The sequence below is a fragment of the Stegastes partitus genome, unplaced genomic scaffold (assembly GCF_000690725.1).
Source record: "Stegastes partitus isolate 25-593 unplaced genomic scaffold, Stegastes_partitus-1.0.2 Scaffold104, whole genome shotgun sequence".
Taxonomy (NCBI): domain Eukaryota; kingdom Metazoa; phylum Chordata; class Actinopteri; family Pomacentridae; genus Stegastes; species Stegastes partitus.
In genome coordinates this window covers 381,014-401,698 of record NW_007577835.1, presented here as the reverse complement: position 1 = coordinate 401,698, position 20,685 = coordinate 381,014, and the positions used below count along the sequence as shown (strand labels likewise).

General features: G+C 40.6%; 2 protein-coding genes across 3 annotated transcripts; both read right to left on the bottom strand.

Moving 5' to 3' along the window:
* Nucleotides 1-2,598: 2,598 nt before the first annotated feature.
* On the bottom strand, nt 2,599-7,913 carry tm2d3 (TM2 domain containing 3). The gene is made up of 6 exons (XM_008277651.1): nt 7,799-7,913; nt 7,090-7,191; nt 5,743-5,903; nt 5,397-5,571; nt 4,079-4,154; nt 2,599-3,971 (listed from the first exon to the last, which is right to left on the bottom strand). The coding sequence occupies exons 1-6, from the start codon at nt 7,902-7,904 to the stop codon at nt 3,806-3,808; spliced, it is 786 nt and encodes a 261-aa protein (XP_008275873.1). The 5' UTR covers nt 7,905-7,913; the 3' UTR covers nt 2,599-3,805.
* A 768-nt stretch (nt 7,914-8,681) lies between these two features.
* Nucleotides 8,682-20,685, bottom strand: tars3 (threonyl-tRNA synthetase 3). 2 transcript variants are annotated; one of them, XM_008277649.1, is made up of 19 exons: nt 20,371-20,685; nt 20,041-20,127; nt 18,817-19,004; nt 18,447-18,570; nt 18,027-18,151; nt 17,756-17,873; nt 17,388-17,452; nt 17,210-17,288; nt 16,908-17,054; nt 15,362-15,460; nt 12,712-12,878; nt 12,427-12,589; nt 12,141-12,278; nt 11,564-11,641; nt 11,360-11,460; nt 10,670-10,774; nt 10,226-10,298; nt 10,007-10,121; nt 8,682-9,220 (listed from the first exon to the last, which is right to left on the bottom strand). In XM_008277649.1, exons 1-19 carry the CDS (start codon nt 20,683-20,685, stop codon nt 9,072-9,074), a joined length of 2,436 nt encoding a protein of 811 aa, XP_008275871.1. In that variant the 3' UTR covers nt 8,682-9,071. The 2 variants fall into 2 exon arrangements, with proteins under 2 accessions (XP_008275871.1, XP_008275872.1); XM_008277650.1 differs by lacking the exons at nt 20,041-20,127; nt 20,371-20,685 and adding an exon at nt 19,822-19,866.

Below are 20,685 nucleotides of genomic sequence, written 5' to 3'. Positions count from 1 at the left end.
ATTTGGATTCTGAATTGGACTATTGGACGGCATTGTTGTGGTTTTGAGGATATTTCTGTCTAAATTTGGCTTTGTGATTGGGGTTGCTGTCTTGCTGAAAAATAAATCATCTTCCACAGTCCTCTTGCAGACTGCAGCAGGTTTTTCTCCAGGATTTGTCCGTATTTTGCTGCATTTATGTAAGCCTCTCCTTTGACAAACCTTCCAGGGCCTGCTGCAGAGAAGCCTGCCCACAGCATAAAACAGTTTAAGCTTCTGGATGGCTCCTCTTATTTGAAAAGATGTTTTACCACCGAATGTTCAGTGAAAATGACTAACAAGCAGTATTTCACATACAGGTGTATGTACCTGAAAATCATTTGTCACTCCATGATTAAAAAAACAGCAAAAGTAAAGGGGGTTCATACTTACGCAATCAGTGATTTTGTGCTTTATATTTATCCATGTAAAATTATTTCAGTGCTTTGTTTTCGCTTTGACACTCAATGGTTCTCTCTAACAATCAGTGAATAAAATCATTACTCCATTGTTTTTCATTGTTGTGCTGCAAAATGAAAAAGCACAAGGGTGGTGAACACTTCATATAGACGAATGTAATTTGTGCCATGTCCTCCGGTGGTTAAAAAAAAAAAAAAAAGCTCCTTAGCAACAGTCCAAATGTGAGAGAAGAGAACACACAGTTGGATGCCCATAGAGCCATCGGACTTTTAAAATCATGTCGTTGCAGCATTCTGTTTATCCACTTTTTGTTAGATATGCTATCTCCCGTAGGAGGGATTTTTAATAGGAGGACACAATCTGTTAGGCTGTGTCGGATACAGAGGGTCAGAGCCGGCTCTCCAGAATTCAGAGATGTAAAGGGACTAAGTGGAATTGCGTAAGAGGGGGATGAATAAACTTTTGTTCTCCTCTTTGCATGATTAGCAACTCGAAATCAGGAAGTCGTGATGGCTTCTGTTTTTGACAAGCAGTGTTATTTCTCAACTCCCTTTGACTGAATGACTGTTTAGGAAAAGTGTCACAAAATTAAAGTATTATTCTCATAAGATGAAGTTCTCTGTAATTACAATTAGTGATAGTTCCATACTCGCAGCAAATGGGAATATCATAAAGGGAGATAAGAGCAAAACCAAATAGCACTCTGGCTATTATTTGTAATTGGGCAGCGGGCATTGATGTATGAATACAAAGTTGTTAAGTGCAGTAATTTAGCTATTTACTCCAGACTGGATTTTCGACAGAAATAATTAGTAAGAGGAGGCGATGAGATTACATCTGTTAAATAATAAGACTTCAAAGCTTCCCACTGTTGTAGAAGTGACTTGGTGTCATGTCATTGTGAATCAGACAGGACTCTACTAAATTACTCTCACATCATTATGATACAATGTGTGACTAGTGGCTTTAAAATCATGAACCATATAACCATTTATGCATATTCATATGCATTTACACCAATAACTGCTTTCAATGCTCGACCCGCTGACTGATAACAAACCCATTAATGTCTGCACATTAACAACACGGTACGAAGCAGACGAACTGAGGTCATGCTGGACAGTCAGTAATTATGAGGTTCTTGTGGATGCAGAATTACAAAGGCCTTTGTTAGTGTTTAAATTACAGGTCTCCAAATGGTTACAAAAAAAAAAAAACATAAGTCTCCTCCTTAACTCAGAGAACATGACAAACACTTGCATCAGTCTGTGGGAGGGAGCCGGAGTGGCTGTGAGGGGGGTGGAGTCAGATTTGAGGAACAAGAATTAGGGTGGAGTAAATATACAACTGTCTCAGCAACGCAGCAAATCAGAACAGTCGACACAAAGACCGAGAACTTGCAAGAAAGGAAATGATTTTTTTTCCTCCTGATATTTGTCTTTTAACCCTATTGTGTAACGTCAGTGCATAGGTGTCTATACAAACTGTGGAATTAAATAGTGCTGACGTACAAAACTTGGCAGAGTCGAAGTAACTGTCACAACTTGATAAAGATGTTGACTGCCGTCTTTGCAAATCAGTGCCTTGGGCCCTTCAACAGCATTAGATTAGGAATGGAGTGCTCCTCGGCTACTATGTTGCCCTCCTGACCTCCTCCTTCTGTCACACGTCTGTGGGTAACATCAGCTTCTGGCACCACTCGCAGTGTTTAATGTGAGAAAAAGCACAGACATCTGTGAAAATGACCTCAGCTAATAATAGAGCTCCGAATTCCAATCACAGGCTGCAGAGAGAACAGCATTCAAGTAGAATGCCCGTCTCATTTTCTTTAGAAATTAAGTATCTGTCCTGGTCAGATTCTGGATATTGATATGACACAGTGGAAGAAGACCGTCTCTGTAAGGTGTCAATGGAGCATCTAAAAGAGCACATATAGTTTTGGTCCAGGATGTGTGTTGAAATGAACAAAAGAAAGGCCACATTGGTCATTTCATTGTTGCTGATATGGATGTTAAAAAATATATCTCAGCTATGTTAGTGCTACACTGTTTGCCTTTTCTTTTAAAACCCCCTCGTGTGACTATAAACCCTGACCATATTATACACCAGGTCAGTGTGCCTACATTAAAGTCAACAATAGACCATCAATAAATAAAAACATTTAGACATGTTTTTGTGTATTCACTGACAATTTGTTAGCAGTGTTGAGTACAATTAGATGAACATATATATATTTCACTATTTTAAAAAAAAATCATTTACAGTGTCTCAACTGAGAAAAAACACAAACAAAAAAAATACCAAGAAAACATATTTACAGAAATTGTGCTGTCTCGAGCGAACATCTTACAGTGTCAGTACAGTGATACTGAGGAAGATTACCAGTTGAATGGAGAGGATATCTCCAGCATCTCCAGCAAGGGAAACCACAAGTAGCTGCAGGTTTCTAGTGCAACACATTTGAAGAGTTTCAGTATTTATCATGAACAGACATACACTGTTAGAGACTGTTTTCTGCGCATTTCCCAAAAATCATGCAGCAGTAAGCGATGACAGCTATACCAGTTGCTGTTTGAGACTACAGTAACTCTTATTTATTTATGCAACATATGAACTTTAAAAATGAACTTTCACTTTCTAACATTTGATATGCGCTTCAGAAGGCCATGGCATCATTTAGTTTGCCCAGAGGGCGATGCTATTACAGTTGTGGGCTGCACTGCTGACTCAATGTAGGAAAAAAAAATAAAGTACATGCAAAATAACCGTTGGAATTATCCACATAAACAATGACCTGTTGGAAATAAAAACACCTTAACACATTCCATTCTCCATATTCATGCTTTCAGGACATAAATGTTACCTTCCAATTTGTCTTTTGCGTGTGGTGGCACTATAAAAAGCTCTGTAGCCATGGTTACTATTTGACCCTCATTGATGCAGTTACCTTGTAATAAGGGAGGAGCAATATGCAGCTCCAAGGTGACATGATGTTTGTGAAAGCACTGCTCCACAGGATACCAAAGGTATCTATCAGCACAACAGCGCCTAACCACCAGTTTAGTCAAACCAACTAGACAGACATAATTATCGGCTCGTCATCCACCTGCACAGCTCCATCTGCAGAATCTCAGCAGGAGACAGACGCACAATGATTAGGATTGATCTGATGGTTGTGTGGGTAGAGTCATCGTTGGTGTGATGAGGAAAACACTTCCTGCCTGTTAGCAGATGGGATGCAGACGTGTTGCGCAGCGAGTTTGGGCAGGCAAACGTGCTAAGAACACAGTATCTCAAATCTTCAATCTGAGTGAAGCGGTGAGAAGCAGAAGAGGGCACAAACCAGCCATGTCTCCAGAGCTTTGCTTCAGATGTAGAGAGAACCGTCAGCAGGTCCCACATAACCAATCCCTATCAGAAGAACATCTATTAAAGTCCAAATGCCCAGGCCTCCAAAGCTGAAGAGTTTGCCCAGACCCTCTCTCCACTGGCCCAGATAAAACCGATCTGCCCCAAAACCTCCAAGTGTAATGCTACAGAAAGAAAGAGCAGGAAAGAGTAAGGCATGATATCAGAGCGCACATCCTGTTAGAGTGTTTCAATCCTCTAGTGACTGTGGTGATACCAGTTACAAGTTTACCTGAGGGCTAATGCGGTTGACCATTTGTATCCACCAGTCCAGTTACAGAATAAACGTTTTTGAAAACGTCTTTTACCTACAAGGAAGAAAAAAGAACACAGTGTGGACATCGTACAGTGATTGTGATATACATTTCCTAAACAAATAAACAAAACTGAAAAATAAAACTAATTAGCATGACTGAAAAAGCATTTCCATTGACAAATTTAGGAACTATGTAGAACAAAAGAAAACCATAATTAATGAGATTTTTTGTGAAATATCATGTTGTTTGTTTTCATTTGGGTTCCCACATTCTGTAACAACGTCCATGAGGAGAGCAGGGAGCACGTGAACTAAATCCTTCAACACGAGATATTTTATCATATCTGCTATATGGGGGTATTACTGTAGCAACACTATTTGTAAATGTGTAGTGAGATTTGTAAAAGATTCATTGATGTGTTAAAAGACAGATGAAAAGTCTAAGGATTTGGCTACAAGTGCTGGAAATACAGACAAATCACCAGTTACAAGTCAAGTGGGCCTCACTATTGGCTGTCTTTTTGCACTTGACTTTTGCTACAATTCTGCCGTAAGAGATTCACATCTGAGGCTTCAGGGTTTTCTTTGCCCTGAGCTCAGGCTCACAGACTCGTTCATTCTTTACCTCAGTACTTATGCCGTACTTCCAGCACTTGTAGCCAAATACTTAGATTTTTCATCTATCTTTTTACACATCGATGAATCTTCTACAAATCTTTCTACACATTTACAAATAGTTTTGCTACAATAATACCCCCATACTGCTAACTTAAAAGTTTCCTTTCAGACTATTTGGCTGCCAAGATAAATGTGACATGGTTGAATACATTAAATCTAATTATTGATATTATTTGTCTGATTTACACCTGGCAGACCAAGCGTGTGACATTACCATGCTTGAAATGTAAACATCTTCTGACTACTAAAAACAGTAAAGACTGTAATCACTCTGCACTGTGGTATTACTGGTTATGCATACATGCTGTTTTTAGATGTGTATCACCACAAGAAAATGCTGTCACTGCTATATTCTTCCGTACATGTGTGTACATACATAGGAAACTTAATGGGTATTTTTTTCCAGCCTTATTCCTTATGCAGTTGGCAAAATGGCGTCCCAGGTTACTACTTTCTGTTTACTTTCAGTGTGACTCAAAAACAAACATGTAATATCATTCATGTAAAAATAGCATCGCTACAAGGAGCTTCTCCCTTCGACAACTGTGAGTGTCTTGGACTTAGTTATTCCACAGAAGGCTACTAAACAGGCTTTACAGCAGAACCTTTATCATACCTAAACAATGTACATGGTCTAACACGTCACAGGTGGCGTTGTAGCGCTTGCGTGGGCAGGAGACTGTCATACAGTTGGTGGAGTTTGAGCAGCGGTACTGGGATGGATCCAGCTGCCAGCAGAACTGACAGGTGATGGACAGCGAGAAGTTGGTTTGCTGTTGCCCCGACTCTCCCTGCAAACACACAAGAGAAAAGAAAAAACACTATGCAGTAATTCCGAAATTAACGCCCCAATCATCCTTTTAACAACTGTTTTACCAAGCCACAAACTTTGTATAATAAAGTACAAATCTCACTCAGCCTTTACACGACACAGATTTATCACAAGATGAAATGCTACTTACTATACAGTGAACCCCTTTTTTGGGTTTACAGTTGAAGGAAGCTGGTTTGCCGTAGGTACAGTTGTGCTGGTAACTGCACTGTATGCAATCAGCTGGCAGGCGATTACACAAACCTCCACTGGGACACTTGGAAGTGTAGCTCTCTTCATCTGCAGGAGACACTGCAAAACATCCAACAGAGTTACAGAGTTAATGTAACATAACAAAACTTTGATGTAAGTTAATTTTACAACCTTATGTGTGGGATCATTATTGGTAAGCCAACAGGCTAATGATTGCATCCTTTTGAATCTCTCGTCAAACTGGGACAACACAGCTGTGGGAGGTAAATGACTACCACTCTGCCCTCAAAGACGGGAGACCTTCAAAGACTCATTGAGCAAAGCCATTTCTTCCTGATTGCTCCATTATGTGTGCCCGCCGGACAGCAAAAGCAAACTGTTCCTCTCTGTTGAAAAATAATTAACTCTACAAAGTCAACACAACACAATGGCAAGATTTTCTTTCATGATATACATGATAAAAATGGAAAAACTAATTTTGAGTTAAATCGTTAAATATACACAGAAAATGTACTTGAAAGTTCATCAGTCCTCTCTGAAACAGCCATTGTTTCTTTGATCTTGCTTGTGTGATATAATCCAGACAAATCAGGTTTAAGCTTTCCCTGTATTTTATTACAGATATTTGATAGCAAAAAATGTATTATTCATCCATTATCTCTCCATCCATTATCTATACACTGCTTCATCCTCACTAGAGTCGTGGGGGGGCTGGAGCCTATCCCAGCTGACTTAGGGTGAAGGCAGGGGACACCCTGGACAGGTCACCAGTCTATCACAAGGCTACACTTAGAGACAGACAGCCAAGCACACTCACATTCACACCTTCAGACAATTTAGAATCACCAATTAACCTCAGCATGTTTTTTGGACTGTGAGAGGAAGGCAGAGAACCCGGAGAGAACCCACACTGCACAGGGAGAACATGCAAACTCCATGCAGAATGTGTGGAGTTTGCATGAGGAGTTTGCGTATGTGGAATGCTTTTTGTAGATGCAGCATGGGTGGCAGTCTGATGTAAATTTCCTACAATGTGAGACAATAAAGCGAATCTTGAATCTTTGCCTTGCAACTTCTTTTGGGCATTTTGGAATCTGGTCCACATCATTTAAGGATACAACACTAGATTTTAGGGCACTGTAATTCCAAACGAATATGCCTCTTCCAATTCTTTTCCCAAACAATTAAATGAATAACGATAATCACATTATTTAATGACAAAAGCAATCAATAGTCACATGTTATCTTTGTATGATCAGTGCTGACTTCTGACTGCAGGGTTTACCTGAGGCTGCGGCAGGGACCACCGGGCTGGTGATGACAGGTCCATGTTGGGCATCTCTGGTGTAGGGAGGCTCCTGGCCAACATGAGGAGAACTCAGGTACCCTGACAAGCAAACAGACAACGAAGATAATACACAACCTGAGTCCGAGTCAGCCTTCTGTCGTGACCAGATTTAAATAAATCACATATTGTGCTCTGTGAAAATACTTTTAACCAACAATGTTTACGTTTACTCAATTCACGTGATACGAGAAAGTCAATATTTTATCAATGGACATAAATTAGAAGTCTAGTACAGGTGGCAGTAATTAAAAACACAGGGCTTTATTTAAATGACAAATCTAAGCTCCAGCTTTTAAATAACTTTAGCGAGCTGCTCCACTGAGGCGTCAGCTAGCTAACAACACTTCCTCTACATTAGCACAAACACTTAACTGTTAGTTGTCATATAGGCTACTGAAAATTAATTACCACACAACTACCCGAGGATGCTTGGCGTGTCTTAAAAGCAATTGTTCAATCAGCGTTCCTCACTGCATGCCATGTTTTCATTGCTAACTAGATATGTTAACGTTTGAGTTAGCTTGTTAGCTAGACATGCAATGCTAACTCAGTGGGACAAAGCTAACGTTAGCCGACAGCGAAAAATAACCTTAGTGTAAGTTGGCCTTCCACATAGGCTATACTATAACAGTCCCTGCAAACATACCGTTGACACACTGTAAGACTAGGTCCAGGAACAATACGACAATAATCCCGTAGCTTTTAAAGCAGCGTCCTCTGTCCGGTCTCCATATCTGACAGTTAGTAGCCATTGTTGCTGCAAAATGACGCTGCATTCAAGGCATGTGGGAAAAACCAGCGTTCCCGAGCCTTTTGGAGGACGGGAAAGGAAAAGTGGTCGTGAACGCATATGACCCTGAATCTTTTCATAAGGTAGTGGGACTTCAACTCAAGGGAGAGATGAGACGGAAACGTTTTTTTTGTACTAATAAAAGGTTATTAGTTTCCATTTTCCCAACAAATACATCCAAGTAGGCAACGTGACTATGCGGCCTTTAGCTTATCACACCAACCATACATTATATCCTGAAAACATATACTGTATAAATATGATTGAACACTTGTGAAGCAATTTAAGTCTTATATCAACAGTTTCTTTTTGTACACTATTCTGTAGATGGCACCGATGCAGTCCTCCTGCTGGTACCAGAGGATTCATGTAGAAAGCAGCCATGGGAGGAATACATTTCGCAGCCTGACACTAAGGAGATATTCCTTAATGTCAGGCTGTGAAATATATTCCTGATCTGATCTGCCATTACATGTTCATTGAGCATGTGCTGTATATTGCTCAATAGTTATAAAATGAGCTGGAATGTCTGTCATGTCAACTTTTAACCTGCACACATCACTGAAAATTGCTCAACATCATGCTTTTGCTTAGAAGTGACTAAACTAATGAGGCAGAAAAACTCCTGGAATGCTGCATGTCACAATTACAATTTATCATGACATCTCAGCTACAAAAAAAACAAAAACAAGCTTTGACTTGCTCTGTTGTGAAAGTATAAAAAAAAAAAGACTGGCACTTTCACATTTGGCAGATTTCTTTTATTTCCAAGATTTCCCACTGAGGCAGACCTTTGTCTGGCTCACATTCAACTTTCACTATAACAATGATCACCGCGTTTCCTTCAATTACCAAGTAGCTTCAGATAGATCACCCTGACATTATGCCCATTTGATCCACATACAACATTGTTTCTGCCCTTCACAAATGATCACCTGGGCATTTCACAGTTCTTAGCTAGCTCCATTCATTACATTACCTTACGAAATATCAGTTCATCTGTTACTCTGACAGCACTTTCCCATTACCCTCATTATACGTGCCATCATTTGTCCCCTTACTGCTCATCAGACTGTACTCCTAAGACTGAGGTATTGAAATGCGAGACTCGGCTTTGTTCTCTGTCTTCTCAGAAGTCCTCCTCTGCGTTTCGACAGCGGGACTGTTTGAGCAGGGTCAGGCGTGCCATCACCTCGGACACCGACAGTTCTCCGTGGATTTTGTTGTCCCTCGTGCGCACATTGACGCTGTTAGTCATCTTCTCCTTCTCTCCGACCACTGCCAAGACACAAGAAGACAACAGCTTGACTTCAGCCAAGAAACAACACACACACACACACACAGCTACCCTAACATAGTACCCACTCCGTGCCACTGAATTCAACAATTGTGGTTGGTGAGCCACCTTCAAGATCCATTTGCCTTATATGAAACAGTTAGGGTTTATCTGACTCGCCAGCATTCTCGTGGTGGATCTACTGACAGCAGTGCAGTGAAATGAACCACACCAGTTTAACCAGTTTCAGCCACTTTACGACAAACATTTTACACTTTACCTTCCAGCAAGTGGTTTTTAAAATAGACTCAATTATCATGGGATTAACCTTTTAAATGTACAGCGGTGCACAAAAGTGTCAGGCACATTTGATGTTCTTATTCATTATGCAAATTGTCCAAATTTGTGCCTCAACATGAGAAAAAGCTCAAACAAACGGCAAGACTTACAAAGAACTATCTTTCCTGCCAAGAAGAACAAGAAGTCCTGCAGCAGATGGTGTGGCCTCCACAGAGCCCCGATGTCAACATCATGGAGTAAGTTAAAGATTACATGAAGAGACAGAAGCTACTGAGACCTCCTAAATCCACAGAAGAGCTGTGGCAAGTTCTCCAAGATGCTTGGAACAAACTGCCTGCCAAGTAGCTTGAAAACTGTTTGCAAGAGTACCAAGAAAACCTGATACTGTACGAGAGGGTATCATTTTTGAAAGCATTCTCAGTTTCATTTTAGTGTTTAAAACTTTGGCACGTAAATGTGATTTAACTTAGGCTGGTACATTTTCTCACCAAGAATGAAGTTATACTGGGCCAGCTGAGCATTTCGGATTTTCTTGTTCAGAAGACAGCTGGAGTCCAGGTCGGCATCTGCTATAAATCCAGCTTCCGTAAACTGTTTACACACCTGAAAGATAGCAATTCATAGTATAATATTGTTTCGCAATCTTCGTAGACTTGAAAAGTTTCACATGATTGTATTAAAATGTGATCAAGATGTGTAAGGTATACCCTCTTGGCGTAATCCTCACAGGAGGGGTTGACAGGCACTAACATCACCTGGCGTGGAGAGAGCCACAGAGGCCTGTTGGAGGACAGACAGGCAATAATCATCTTCATATAGTTGCATGAAGATATAAACATTAATGTCTGTGTTTCTCCCCAACAAAAAAAAAAACTTATTTACACAGAAGGGGGGAGATGTTAAAATGCCAGAAAGTGGAGAGATGTTACTACAGTCGATTGTTTGGCATTCAAACAAATTGGCATGTCATTCACAACCATCCTAAAACCGGATATTAGCACAAAAACAACCAGAATAATGACAAAGACCATCTGATGTATCACACATAAGACAGGTCAAAACAGTGGGCCATATTCAGCATCATACATTGTGAGTAATTTGTGATTTGAACTGACACTATCAAATGATAGAGCAGCCAGAAAGCTCCTCACCATTTCCCGGCATAGTTCTCTGTGAGAATGGCAATCATCCTTTCCACTGAGCCCAAGATGGCACGATGGATGATGACTGGTCGGCCTTTGTCATCCCCATCTTTTCTGTCATCACAGCAGGGGGAAAAAAAAGGAAAAGGGAAATGACATCTTGCTGTAGCTGCAAGTAAGCAAAGCTTTTTGACAACTTTCACTTCAATTAAAATCATATTTGTATAACACAGTTTCATACAAAAGTGCTTTAATTAAAAATACAGTAAAAATGTTTTACTATTAACACTACATTCATTCCAGTACCTGTATCTATCAAGTAGCCCAAAATGTATTTGTTTGCCCCTTAATCACTATCAACCTTTGTCAGTCCTCCCTTTTCTATTGACAACACCGGGCCAACTGAACTAATGCACAATCTGGAAATACTATGGCTGATGTACAGCCTGCTGTTTATTGACGTATAGATTGTTTTCCCATGCTGGGTTTATTAATTGAACGTTCTGATGAGACAATAACCACCACCTGCTCATTGAGTTCAAATTTGCATACAACTCTTCACCTCTTAAACAACACGACTCCATAGAGCACAGTGTGCAAGCTGAGACATCTTATCCAGCAGGGGCTTAACATATAATCCTTGGTGCGGTAAAGCATACAGACTCAGCACTGTGCCAATGTTTTGATTAGTTGACTCACCCCACAAAGGTCAGATTGAAGCGAATAGGCAGCTGGAAGTCCAGCTGAATGGTTGCACACTGGTGGTAACGTCCAATTGCATCTTTAATCTTAATGTCAATCTGCAATGGCAAACAGTTAATTACAATCATTTCCATATCTCAAAGACTCATGCTGATCATACGGTTGTTAGGAGAAAAAAGAAAAATCAAAAAATGTTCTAACCTTGGGTCCATAAAAAGCACCGTCTCCAGGGTTGAGTTTCCATGGCTCCCCGAACTCATTCAGGCTGTTTTCCAGTTGCTGTCAAACATGAGGCACGGGTTAACATGTAATTTGAATCTGAAAAGTGAAAGGCAATTACTGTGAAGCAGACCAAGTCTTGGTGAAGTGCATAATCAAGTATAGAAGAGGTTTTTCCAGCCGTCCTCTGCACTGCTTAATGCAATTTTATTTTTTTATGTGCATTTCAAGTGTTCTTATGCAACTTCTAACTAGACAAACGTAACAGAAAAATCAGGTCAAACAAATGAGTAGTTTTGTTTTACTGACCACACACCACCCACAGAAATCCAAAGGACTTCACAGTGACTCACTGATCTGATACTACAGTATGATCACATGACAGAGAACCAGTTCTTTCATCCACATCCATCAGTGTCAACATGAGCATTTATCTGCTGAAATCTACGGTGTGTCAAAGGCCCTGCAGCGTCTTGCACTCACAATACAAAATCAGAAAATTCAGAGAGCAACCAGAGTTCACTTTCACATGTCAAACTGTAACTATGACACAGTTCACCTTCTCAGCCTGGTTCCACACAGAAATGTCCCCCAGATACTTCTCCGGACGAGTGGAGAGGTGCAGCTGGAAGGAGAATCCAAACACATCGTAAACACAGCGGAGGAAGTCCAGACAGCCCTTCATTTCTGATTCGATCTGTAAAGGAAAACAAATGACTCAGAATTTAGGAAATGACTCATAATAAGCAGGTACTTGTTTTTACAGAAACATTTTTCACATGAAAAGATTTGAAAGCAAAAATCATCATCCCACAAAAATGTGAGAAACCGCTGATGTTTTTCACCTGGTCCATCGTGCAGAAAATGTGAGCGTCATCCTGCTGGAAGCGGCGCACTCTGGTCAGCCCGGTTAGGGTTCCTGACAGCTCATTCCTGTGGAGGACCCCGAAATCTGCCAGCCTCAGAGGAAGCTCCCGCCATGAGCGAGGCCTGTGGCCGAACATTAGACTACAGGACATACAGGGAGCAGAAAATCCAATGACTGCGACATGCATACAATACTGTGTGTGAAGTTTGATATACAACAATTGGGATACACAATATTTCCTCTTTGACAGCTCTAAATTTACCAGTGCCCAGGGCAGTTCATTGGCTTCAGAGCAAAGATGTCGTCTTCAACAGGAAAGGAGAACATGTTTTCACTGTAGTGCTGCCAGTGGCCAGATGTCTCCCACAGTTTGCTGTTGTAGATGTTGGGGGAGGCTACTTCCTGAAAGCCTCTTCTCCAGTACTCATCCTACAAAAACAACAAAACCACATAAGCTAAACACAGCAGTTGGACTGCACAGGTGCCGTACAGAGCTGACCTCATCGTGACTTCTGGCATGAAACCTCAAGCTACTGCAAAGAAAATCACATCTTGTGGGTTTTATTTATCCAGTCAGCAACACATTCAACGGCCTGTTGAGCTGGTTAGCAGCCAGCAGGAGAAGGCCGCTGTAACTGGAAGGATTTTTGAATATATTACTGCTAAACCATGCTACTGCAGTCACTATTCAGCACCTAGAAATGTGATGCATAGCAAGTTCTGTCTTGAATGTTCATGCATTATGTTATAGCAGGAAATGCATAGTATGCTTTTTTCTTTTTCCCCCACAGCAATAACAGGCTTAAGTGAAGTGATAATGATCTTGCACTCGTTCTGTGCAATGTGGTAGTCTTGGCTTGGTCTGGTTTGTGGGTGTGTGCCGTGAAAGTCTTCAAGATGTCAGCATGTATTTGCAAATGTACCACAGAGACAAGTTCCTGTAGAGTCACTGGACTTGGCTAAGGAGTTCAAGTTACTCTGAAATGAAAAGTTTCAACTTAAACTTCAATATTCTGGTTGTTCTAGCAATCATTCAACCCAATTGCCAAATGTGCCAAGAGAAAATTTAAGTGATTTCTGTGATTTGAAGGGGGCTAATACTTATTCAGTTACTTATTTTGCATTTTTGATTTTTAGCTTATTGTCAATACTTTGTAGAAACCTGTTCACACTTTGACATGAATCATTTTTGTAAATTCTTGTCAAAAAAAAAGCCAAATTACATTGACGATGATTGAACGTCTCAATCAGCCTTGCACATCTGAACACTGCAATTTTGGTCCCATTCTTCTTTGCAAAACTGCTCAAGCTCTGTCCAATTAGATGGTTGTTGGCTTTAAACCATTTCTGTGTAGCTTTGATTGTATGTTTCGGGTTATTGTCTTGCTGGAAACGAAATCTTGTCCCAAGTCGCAGTCCTTTACTGTATTCAATGTACCTCTACCCTTACAAGTCTTCCAGGGCCTCCTGTATAGAAGCATCCCCACATTATGATGCTGCCACCACCGTGCTTCAAGGTGGGAACGGTATGTTTGTGATCATGTGTAGTGTTTAGTATCCGCTAAACATAGCATCTAGTCTGACGGCCAAGAAGCTAAATTTTGGTCAGACCAAAGAACCTTCGTCCAGCTGACTTCAGAGCCTCCTGACATGCCTTCTGATGAACTCTAATGGAGATTTTATTCAACATTAGCTTCCTCTTTGCCACGCTCCCATAAAGCTTTGGTTGGTGACGAACAGGCGACAGCTTTTGTCTGCACAGTCTCTCCCATCTCAACTGCTGAAGCTTGTAACTCCTTCAGAGGTGTCATAGGTGTCTTGGTGTCCTAGTTAGAACCAGGAGTACTGATCCACCAGTGACTGGACCTTCCAGAAACAGGTGTCCTTATATTACAATCACTTGAGACACATTCACCGCACTCAGAGGCCTTCATTTCACTAAATAAGTAAATACTTATTTTATACTTTTAATTAATAAACATTACTTTGTAGAAATCTGCTTTCACTGTCAAAATGAAAGAGTCTTTTTTTTGTCTTCCAAATTCCTGTCAAAAAAAAGACTGTCAGGACTGAGCCAAGCCCTTCCTCAATCTCTGGGGAGAACTTAAACTGATGGAGCTGAGCAAAACTATTCAGTTCACTGTTCACTCACAGCTTATCTTTGAGCTTCTTGGTGATTGCAAAAGTCAGTGGTTAGTGGTCTGCATATCAATGAGCTGGCAATCACTGCCAGTACACTAGAAATGTTAAGCACAGCCTGAGCCTCATGGGCTGAGACTGAAAATGATTGTACGTGTTTGTTGTGTTGGAGAAACCCTCGTTTTCTTTAAAACTTTAAATGTTAAACGGAAGCCGGTGAATTGCTTTATGGATTTTGTTCTAAAATAAATTGCAATTCACTGACATTGACAGAAAAAGCTTAATGGAGATCCCAAAAGAAATATTTTATAATAGTAGCAAAACAGTATAATTTGCATTATATCAAACGGTTTCAAAATCACAGACCAAAGCTTAATTAGGTAACAATTCTAAAAAACACTGTCACAATATAATGAACAAATGGGGTATAATTAAGCATACTGTGGAGGGGAGACATTTAATTACACACAGTAGCCAAAAATACACAATGATGATTGGCTGACCTTAAAACCCATCCTTCACATCTCTAGAGCTGTACTGTTAGCAATTGTAATTATATGATATTGATGCAAAATTAATATTATTATACTGATAGGTTAGGATAAAGGTGAGGATTTAACTTTAAGAAGAAAAAAAAAAAACAGGAGAGGATCATTATCTGAAGGCCTCACTTATGACCAACTCAAATTTCCGTCTTAAACAGATTTAAAACATTGTGAGATAGACTGTAAATAAAAAGAAGTCAGTGAAAGGCATTCTGCCATCACTCCTACCCTGATGAACTCTGTGAGGGTGTTGTAGATGTGGGCTCCACGCGGCATAAAGAAACAACTGCCTGGGCTGAGATCATGGAAGAAGAACAGCTCCTGATCCTGTGAAACACACAAAGACCACTTTTTAATGACTTCACATAGTCCTTGACATATCCTTGTTATCTGCAGGTACAGCCAGCAAGAACTTCTTCACACACCACAGGAGTTATCCAATCATCACACACCAGATAATCCATCAGCGACTGACTGCATGACCCAAAAAAGAAAAAAAGACAACAAAAAAAGGCAGAGAGGTTTGGTGTACCATCACAGCTGGAGAGCAGGACCAACTTTTCTAAAAGGACTGAGGACAGATCTCGTTAATTAAGGTAACCACTATTAAACCCAGTATAATATTCTAACAAAAGACAACTTAATACATTGATTTGAATAATGAGCCATTACATTCGCATCAGAGTAATTAAACATAACTAGAGATGTATTTTACTCAGCATTTTTTATTGTTAGTCTTGCGTTAATGTAGCGTTTATGTAGTTTTAGACTTTACTGGGATCAGACCTAATTATTCCTTTTATGGATTTTTAATTTTTTTGTCTTGCGTTTTTTCACAACTATTTGTGTATTATAATTTTATTCTCATAATTTTATTGATGGAAAACACTTTGAGTTGCACCTGTTGTATGAACTGTGCTACACATGTTAAGTTATTCGTATTATTATGAATCTAAATTGAAAGTTCCCATAAAACTAAGTGATGGTTTCAAGATTTGACACCTGGATATCTTTTTTGCACACACACACATTTCATCTTTTTGATTCAGAACGACTGCGTCACAGAACTGGTCTGCAACGAGAGGTTTTCAAATTGCATTCAATGAATGAAAAAGGACCGACTTGGGAAAACGCCACAGAGCGCCATCTTTAACACAACATGCCACAGTCGTCACCTCACTTTGACAACATTATCTTGACTCTGAAGTTTATTATGAAACTGGGTGGCGGTGAGTGCTGACTGAGGTGCTGCCGTCTGCATCTCCCAGGCTGGGAAACCAGCTGGGGTGCTCAGATGACTCACAGATGTCCTGAATGTGCCAATAAGAAGCAACACAGCACCCTCAGCTGGTAGATCGTGGCAACTATGGTGCAGAACAGCTTTAACGTCAAGCTGGGTTGTGATTACTGGTTGCCGTTGCAAAATGATCAGAGACTTATTTATTTGTTTAGTAATTAAGTTCTAAACATTACTAAGCATCTCCTATTCAGCCTCTGGAATAAAAATTATTTTGTTTCTATGGTTTTGTCTGTTGTATCTATGTTTGCAGTTAATACTCGTCCTGGTCTTGGTCCGGGCTCATTTCAACCACAAGTACAAAATCACTGACAGACTCTCAGGAGGAAAAGCCTCTACAGAAACCTCAAAGGAGATGTGTCAACCATCACATTATCCAATTACAAATTAAACTTGTCTTTGAACTGGGTTTCAGTCTCCAGTTTTAGGCCTCAACCAGCTGGGCGGGCTGAAACATGACAGCCTACACTGACTCACTTTGCCAATCTTGCGATGGTCTCTGTTCTTGGCCTCCTCCTGAAAACGTTCCCACTCCTTCAGCATCTTTGAGTCTGGAAACGAAATCCCATAGATCCTCTGTAGAGTCTCCATGTCGGAGCGGCCCTCCCAGTAAGTGGAAGAGTTCTGATGACAGAGCAGAAAAACAGCTTTCATACAAGCTGGCACAAGACTCCCTGTATAGACGATATTAGTATTATGGATACATTTAAGAAGTGGTGGTTTGGGACAGTGATGAAACAGAAATCTTATTGGACAGTGTGCATTTTCCATGTATGTACCTTGTAAATCTTCATGGCTTTGATCTTGCCTGTGTGTCTGACATGGGGACCTCGGCACAAGTCAATCAAAGGGCCACATCTATCAAAGATTCACGAGTTACAACAGTTCGCAATACAATGTAAAAGGTCACTTAAAAGAATACACAATAACACATTTACATACATGTAACCAACTTACCTGTAGACTGTAGTGGTGGGGGTGGTGACTTTCTCATTCAGAATGCGGCATTTGAATTTGTTGTACTGGAAGGTACAGACACTTTGGGTTAGTAGGTTTTAATGTCTTGATGAAAGATTTCACCTTAAATGAATTCATATAAACAGTGGAGATAAGATTAGGCCAGTGTCAATATAACAGACAATATCAGCAGGTTGGAGAATACTTTTCTCATCACTGAAAAAGTTTGAAAAACTGTAGCAGGCTTATAGGACATACTTCAAATGGGAATATATCAAGAATTGGACACCAACAATGCCACAATCTGTTCATAATATGTGCAGAGGGTCCAAGGCTGACAGTGAATATCTGTGCATTCTTTCTCTCACCTTGAACATCTTCAGCAGCGTCTGCTTGCTGATTTCAAGCCTCTCAAAGGGCTGTTTTTCCTTCACCACAGTCTTACACAAAGCCTCCAGGTCCCCAAACTCAGTGCTGGATACTCCCCTGGGAAGAGTAAACATATTCAGGCCATTAAAGCAACTCAAGGTCGGTGCTGTCGTGATATCTCTGTAGATGTCTGGAACTTTTGCTGTAAGCCATTTTTAGCCAAACAAAGCAGAACAATTAACAACAAACTAATTAAAAATCGCTTCTTACTTCTGTCCATCCAGAAACATGTCATAGTAGAAGCCGTTCTCTATCGGGGGCCCATAACACAAACAACCTCCATAAAAGCGCTCCATTGCTTCCCCCAGGATGTGAGCACTGGAGTGCCAGTACACCTAGAAACAAGATAAACATGTATATAATTAATTCTTTAAAGAAAGTAGTCCAGTCTAGGTTAAGGAAGTATGTTGTTTGAATGCAGTAGCTAAGACCAATTTTATACCTAAGGTAGGACTGCACCACACTGAAGAAATTAGAAATAAAATGCAATTTTGGTGGATTTGCGACATCAGAAATAGATTAGCAGATCACAAGTGTTGCAATACATTTCTTTGGTTTCTTCTTTCCTCAAACTCTGCACACTTTCAAGAGCAATGTGTTAAAATATTAACAGAAGTTCTATGTACTCACAGCCTGAGCGTCCTCATCGTCAAAACGTAAGATCTGAAGAGAGCAGTCCCGCTCCAGAGGTCTGTCCAGGTCCCAGAGTTCCCCGTTCACACGAGAAATCACAGCATTGTCAGCCAGACCCTGGCTGAAGGAGCAAGCACAGAACAGCGACCTCAGAAATGCTGTGTCCAACTATGTATGAGAGATTACTAAAAATTTACATAAAAACCAGGATTAACAACAGTATTGAGAAAAGTTACACAAAAACAGACAATTTGGTGTCTAACAAGTAAATAATTAATAATACTGCTCACATGGGCTGCCAATAATTGACAATGCAAATTTCAGGCTGACCATGTGTTTATATTAAGCCACTTGTGTAAGTCCTGACCTGATATCACAAGCCAGCTGATACGGTGTGGTGACCCAAGCCTTGCCCGCCACCTTTTGCCCATCTGGCAGCTCCACAGTGATGGGTTTGTTATCTGCAGCCTTCTTTGCCAGCAGGGCATCGCTCTCTCTCTTCAGCTGCTCGTAGAGGCTGAGGCGCTCTCCAACGTATCCAGGCATGGCCTTCAGCTACAGCAGAAATAATAATAAAAGCAAAACACTGCAATCAATGTCAAGGAGTTAAACAACAACATCATTTCTTGTTTCAAGTTTGGTGAAAGAAATTGGGTCATTCCCTATAAAAAAATTTTAAAAAATCAACCAAATCTGAAAAAAGTTCCCATCTGACCGCCTCAGAATCAGATGATTTTTTTCTTTTCAATAACTTTAGTATATTTACTGAAATCATGCAAAATTTAATTTATACTATTAATATTTTTGATAGTATGTCAATGTACATAGGGGTAAGTTGAAATGTCTTTCCATTCATGTTACTTTTTCCATCATTTTTGAGCCCTTATAACATACGGAAGCCAACCAGATCAAATTTTCAGGGCTGAAAATCACATTTTGAGCTGTTAAAAGCCGCTATTAAATCAATTTTATATCCACTCCAGGTGTCAAGATACAAGCCAAAATCTTGCTTTAGTCCGGCACCCTTTCTTTTCCCTATAAGTAACTTTTAGCATCAACATCACAAGAGATATCATAATTATATTAGCAGTGTAATGTTTATGACAAAATCTTGAAACAACCCTGGATGTGTTGTCTGTTTTCTCATTATTTACTGGAGAAAGCCTTAAAAAGTGCATTTTGGGTGAGCTTTCAAGGTTTTTATCACTGTGTGGGATAGATGGTTGGTCAAAACAAATTCTAGCGGACGAAAGGTTTCATTTTTACGTATTTTTCAATAGCAGGCTCATCTTCTAAGCAGATTTCGTCTCATCTCGACAAAGTTCAATTGTGTCATTCCTGTAAATTTCATGTGGCAATCTCCCTTACTTACATAGTAATGAGGGTTCAGCAATGGTGGAACAAGTAGAGTGAGTTAAAAGCCGGGCATTTCAACCCATCTCTACGAAAATGTTCATTGAATGATGGTAACATTTTGAATGGCTTCATTAAATATTCTTAAACTATAGTACAAACAACTCAGCTGATTCTGAGGGTGTCAAGTCACAGGAACTGAACAGCTTAAGATGAACAGGATCACTTTGATGTCCACCTCTTTCACTCCTCCAGCTGCTTGGCCTTTATCCTGCTTCTTCTCCTTCTTGTTCTTGTCAGCTGCTTTTGTACTGGGGGTGTCCGCCTGTGAAACAGACAGGAGTGGGTTTCTTTAGAGTTACAATGGGCTCTTATCACATTACGACCGTGGTCAATGTTCAGACAGCTGACAGTGAGTGAAGCTGCTATTTCTGGAGATGTCATGTAGCTTCACTGGACGCAGGCCCGCTACTCACAACAGTAAAGCGCTAATGCTCACTCTCAGCTCATATTACAAACAGAACTCATTAAACTGGGTAACATTCACTGTTCCCGTCTTCATGTTTACCCTATTATCATTTCCGTTGTTTATCTGCTGCGGTTTGCTGTTGTTTCTCTCCGGAGCTTTGCCACACTTGGCTCCCTGCTGCCTCCCGCCCTGCTCCAGCTGCAGCTCCGCCTGCAGACCCCGCCGGAGGTGCAGCAGCCGGTACCGGAGCTTCTCGTTCTCCGTCCGCAGGCTCTCCAGCTCCGGGGACACCACCGTAACATCGGTGGCGTCCAGACCTCGGGTTATTCCATCCCGAAGACTGGATATTTCCCTGGTGAGGAGCCGGATCTGCTCCTCCTGAGCGGCCAAACGTGCAGCCAAGCACTCCGCCAT

Bases quoted from the DNA above. Each gene is read 5' to 3' on its own strand.
- tm2d3 (XM_008277651.1), bottom strand. From the start codon at position 7,904: ATGGCTACTAACTGTCAGATATGGAGACCGGACAGAGGACGCTGCTTT. The intron at 7,192-7,798 runs GTATGTTTGCAG...TTTGCTTGTCAG, and splicing joins AGTCTTACAGTGTGTCAACG to GGTACCTGAGTTCTCCTCAT. The intron at 4,155-5,396 runs GTATGATAAAGG...TCTTCCTTGTAG, and splicing joins AGACCATGTACATTGTTTAG to GTAAAAGACGTTTTCAAAAA.
- tars3 (XM_008277649.1), bottom strand. From the start codon at position 20,685: ATGGCGGAGTGCTTGGCTGCACGTTTGGCCGCTCAGGAGGAGCAGATC. The intron at 19,005-20,040 runs GTGGACATCAAA...TTTCTGCTGTAG, and splicing joins CAGCTGGAGGAGTGAAAGAG to CTGAAGGCCATGCCTGGATA. The intron at 11,642-12,140 runs GTGAACTGTGTC...CATGTTTGACAG, and splicing joins TGTGGAACCAGGCTGAGAAG to CAACTGGAAAACAGCCTGAA.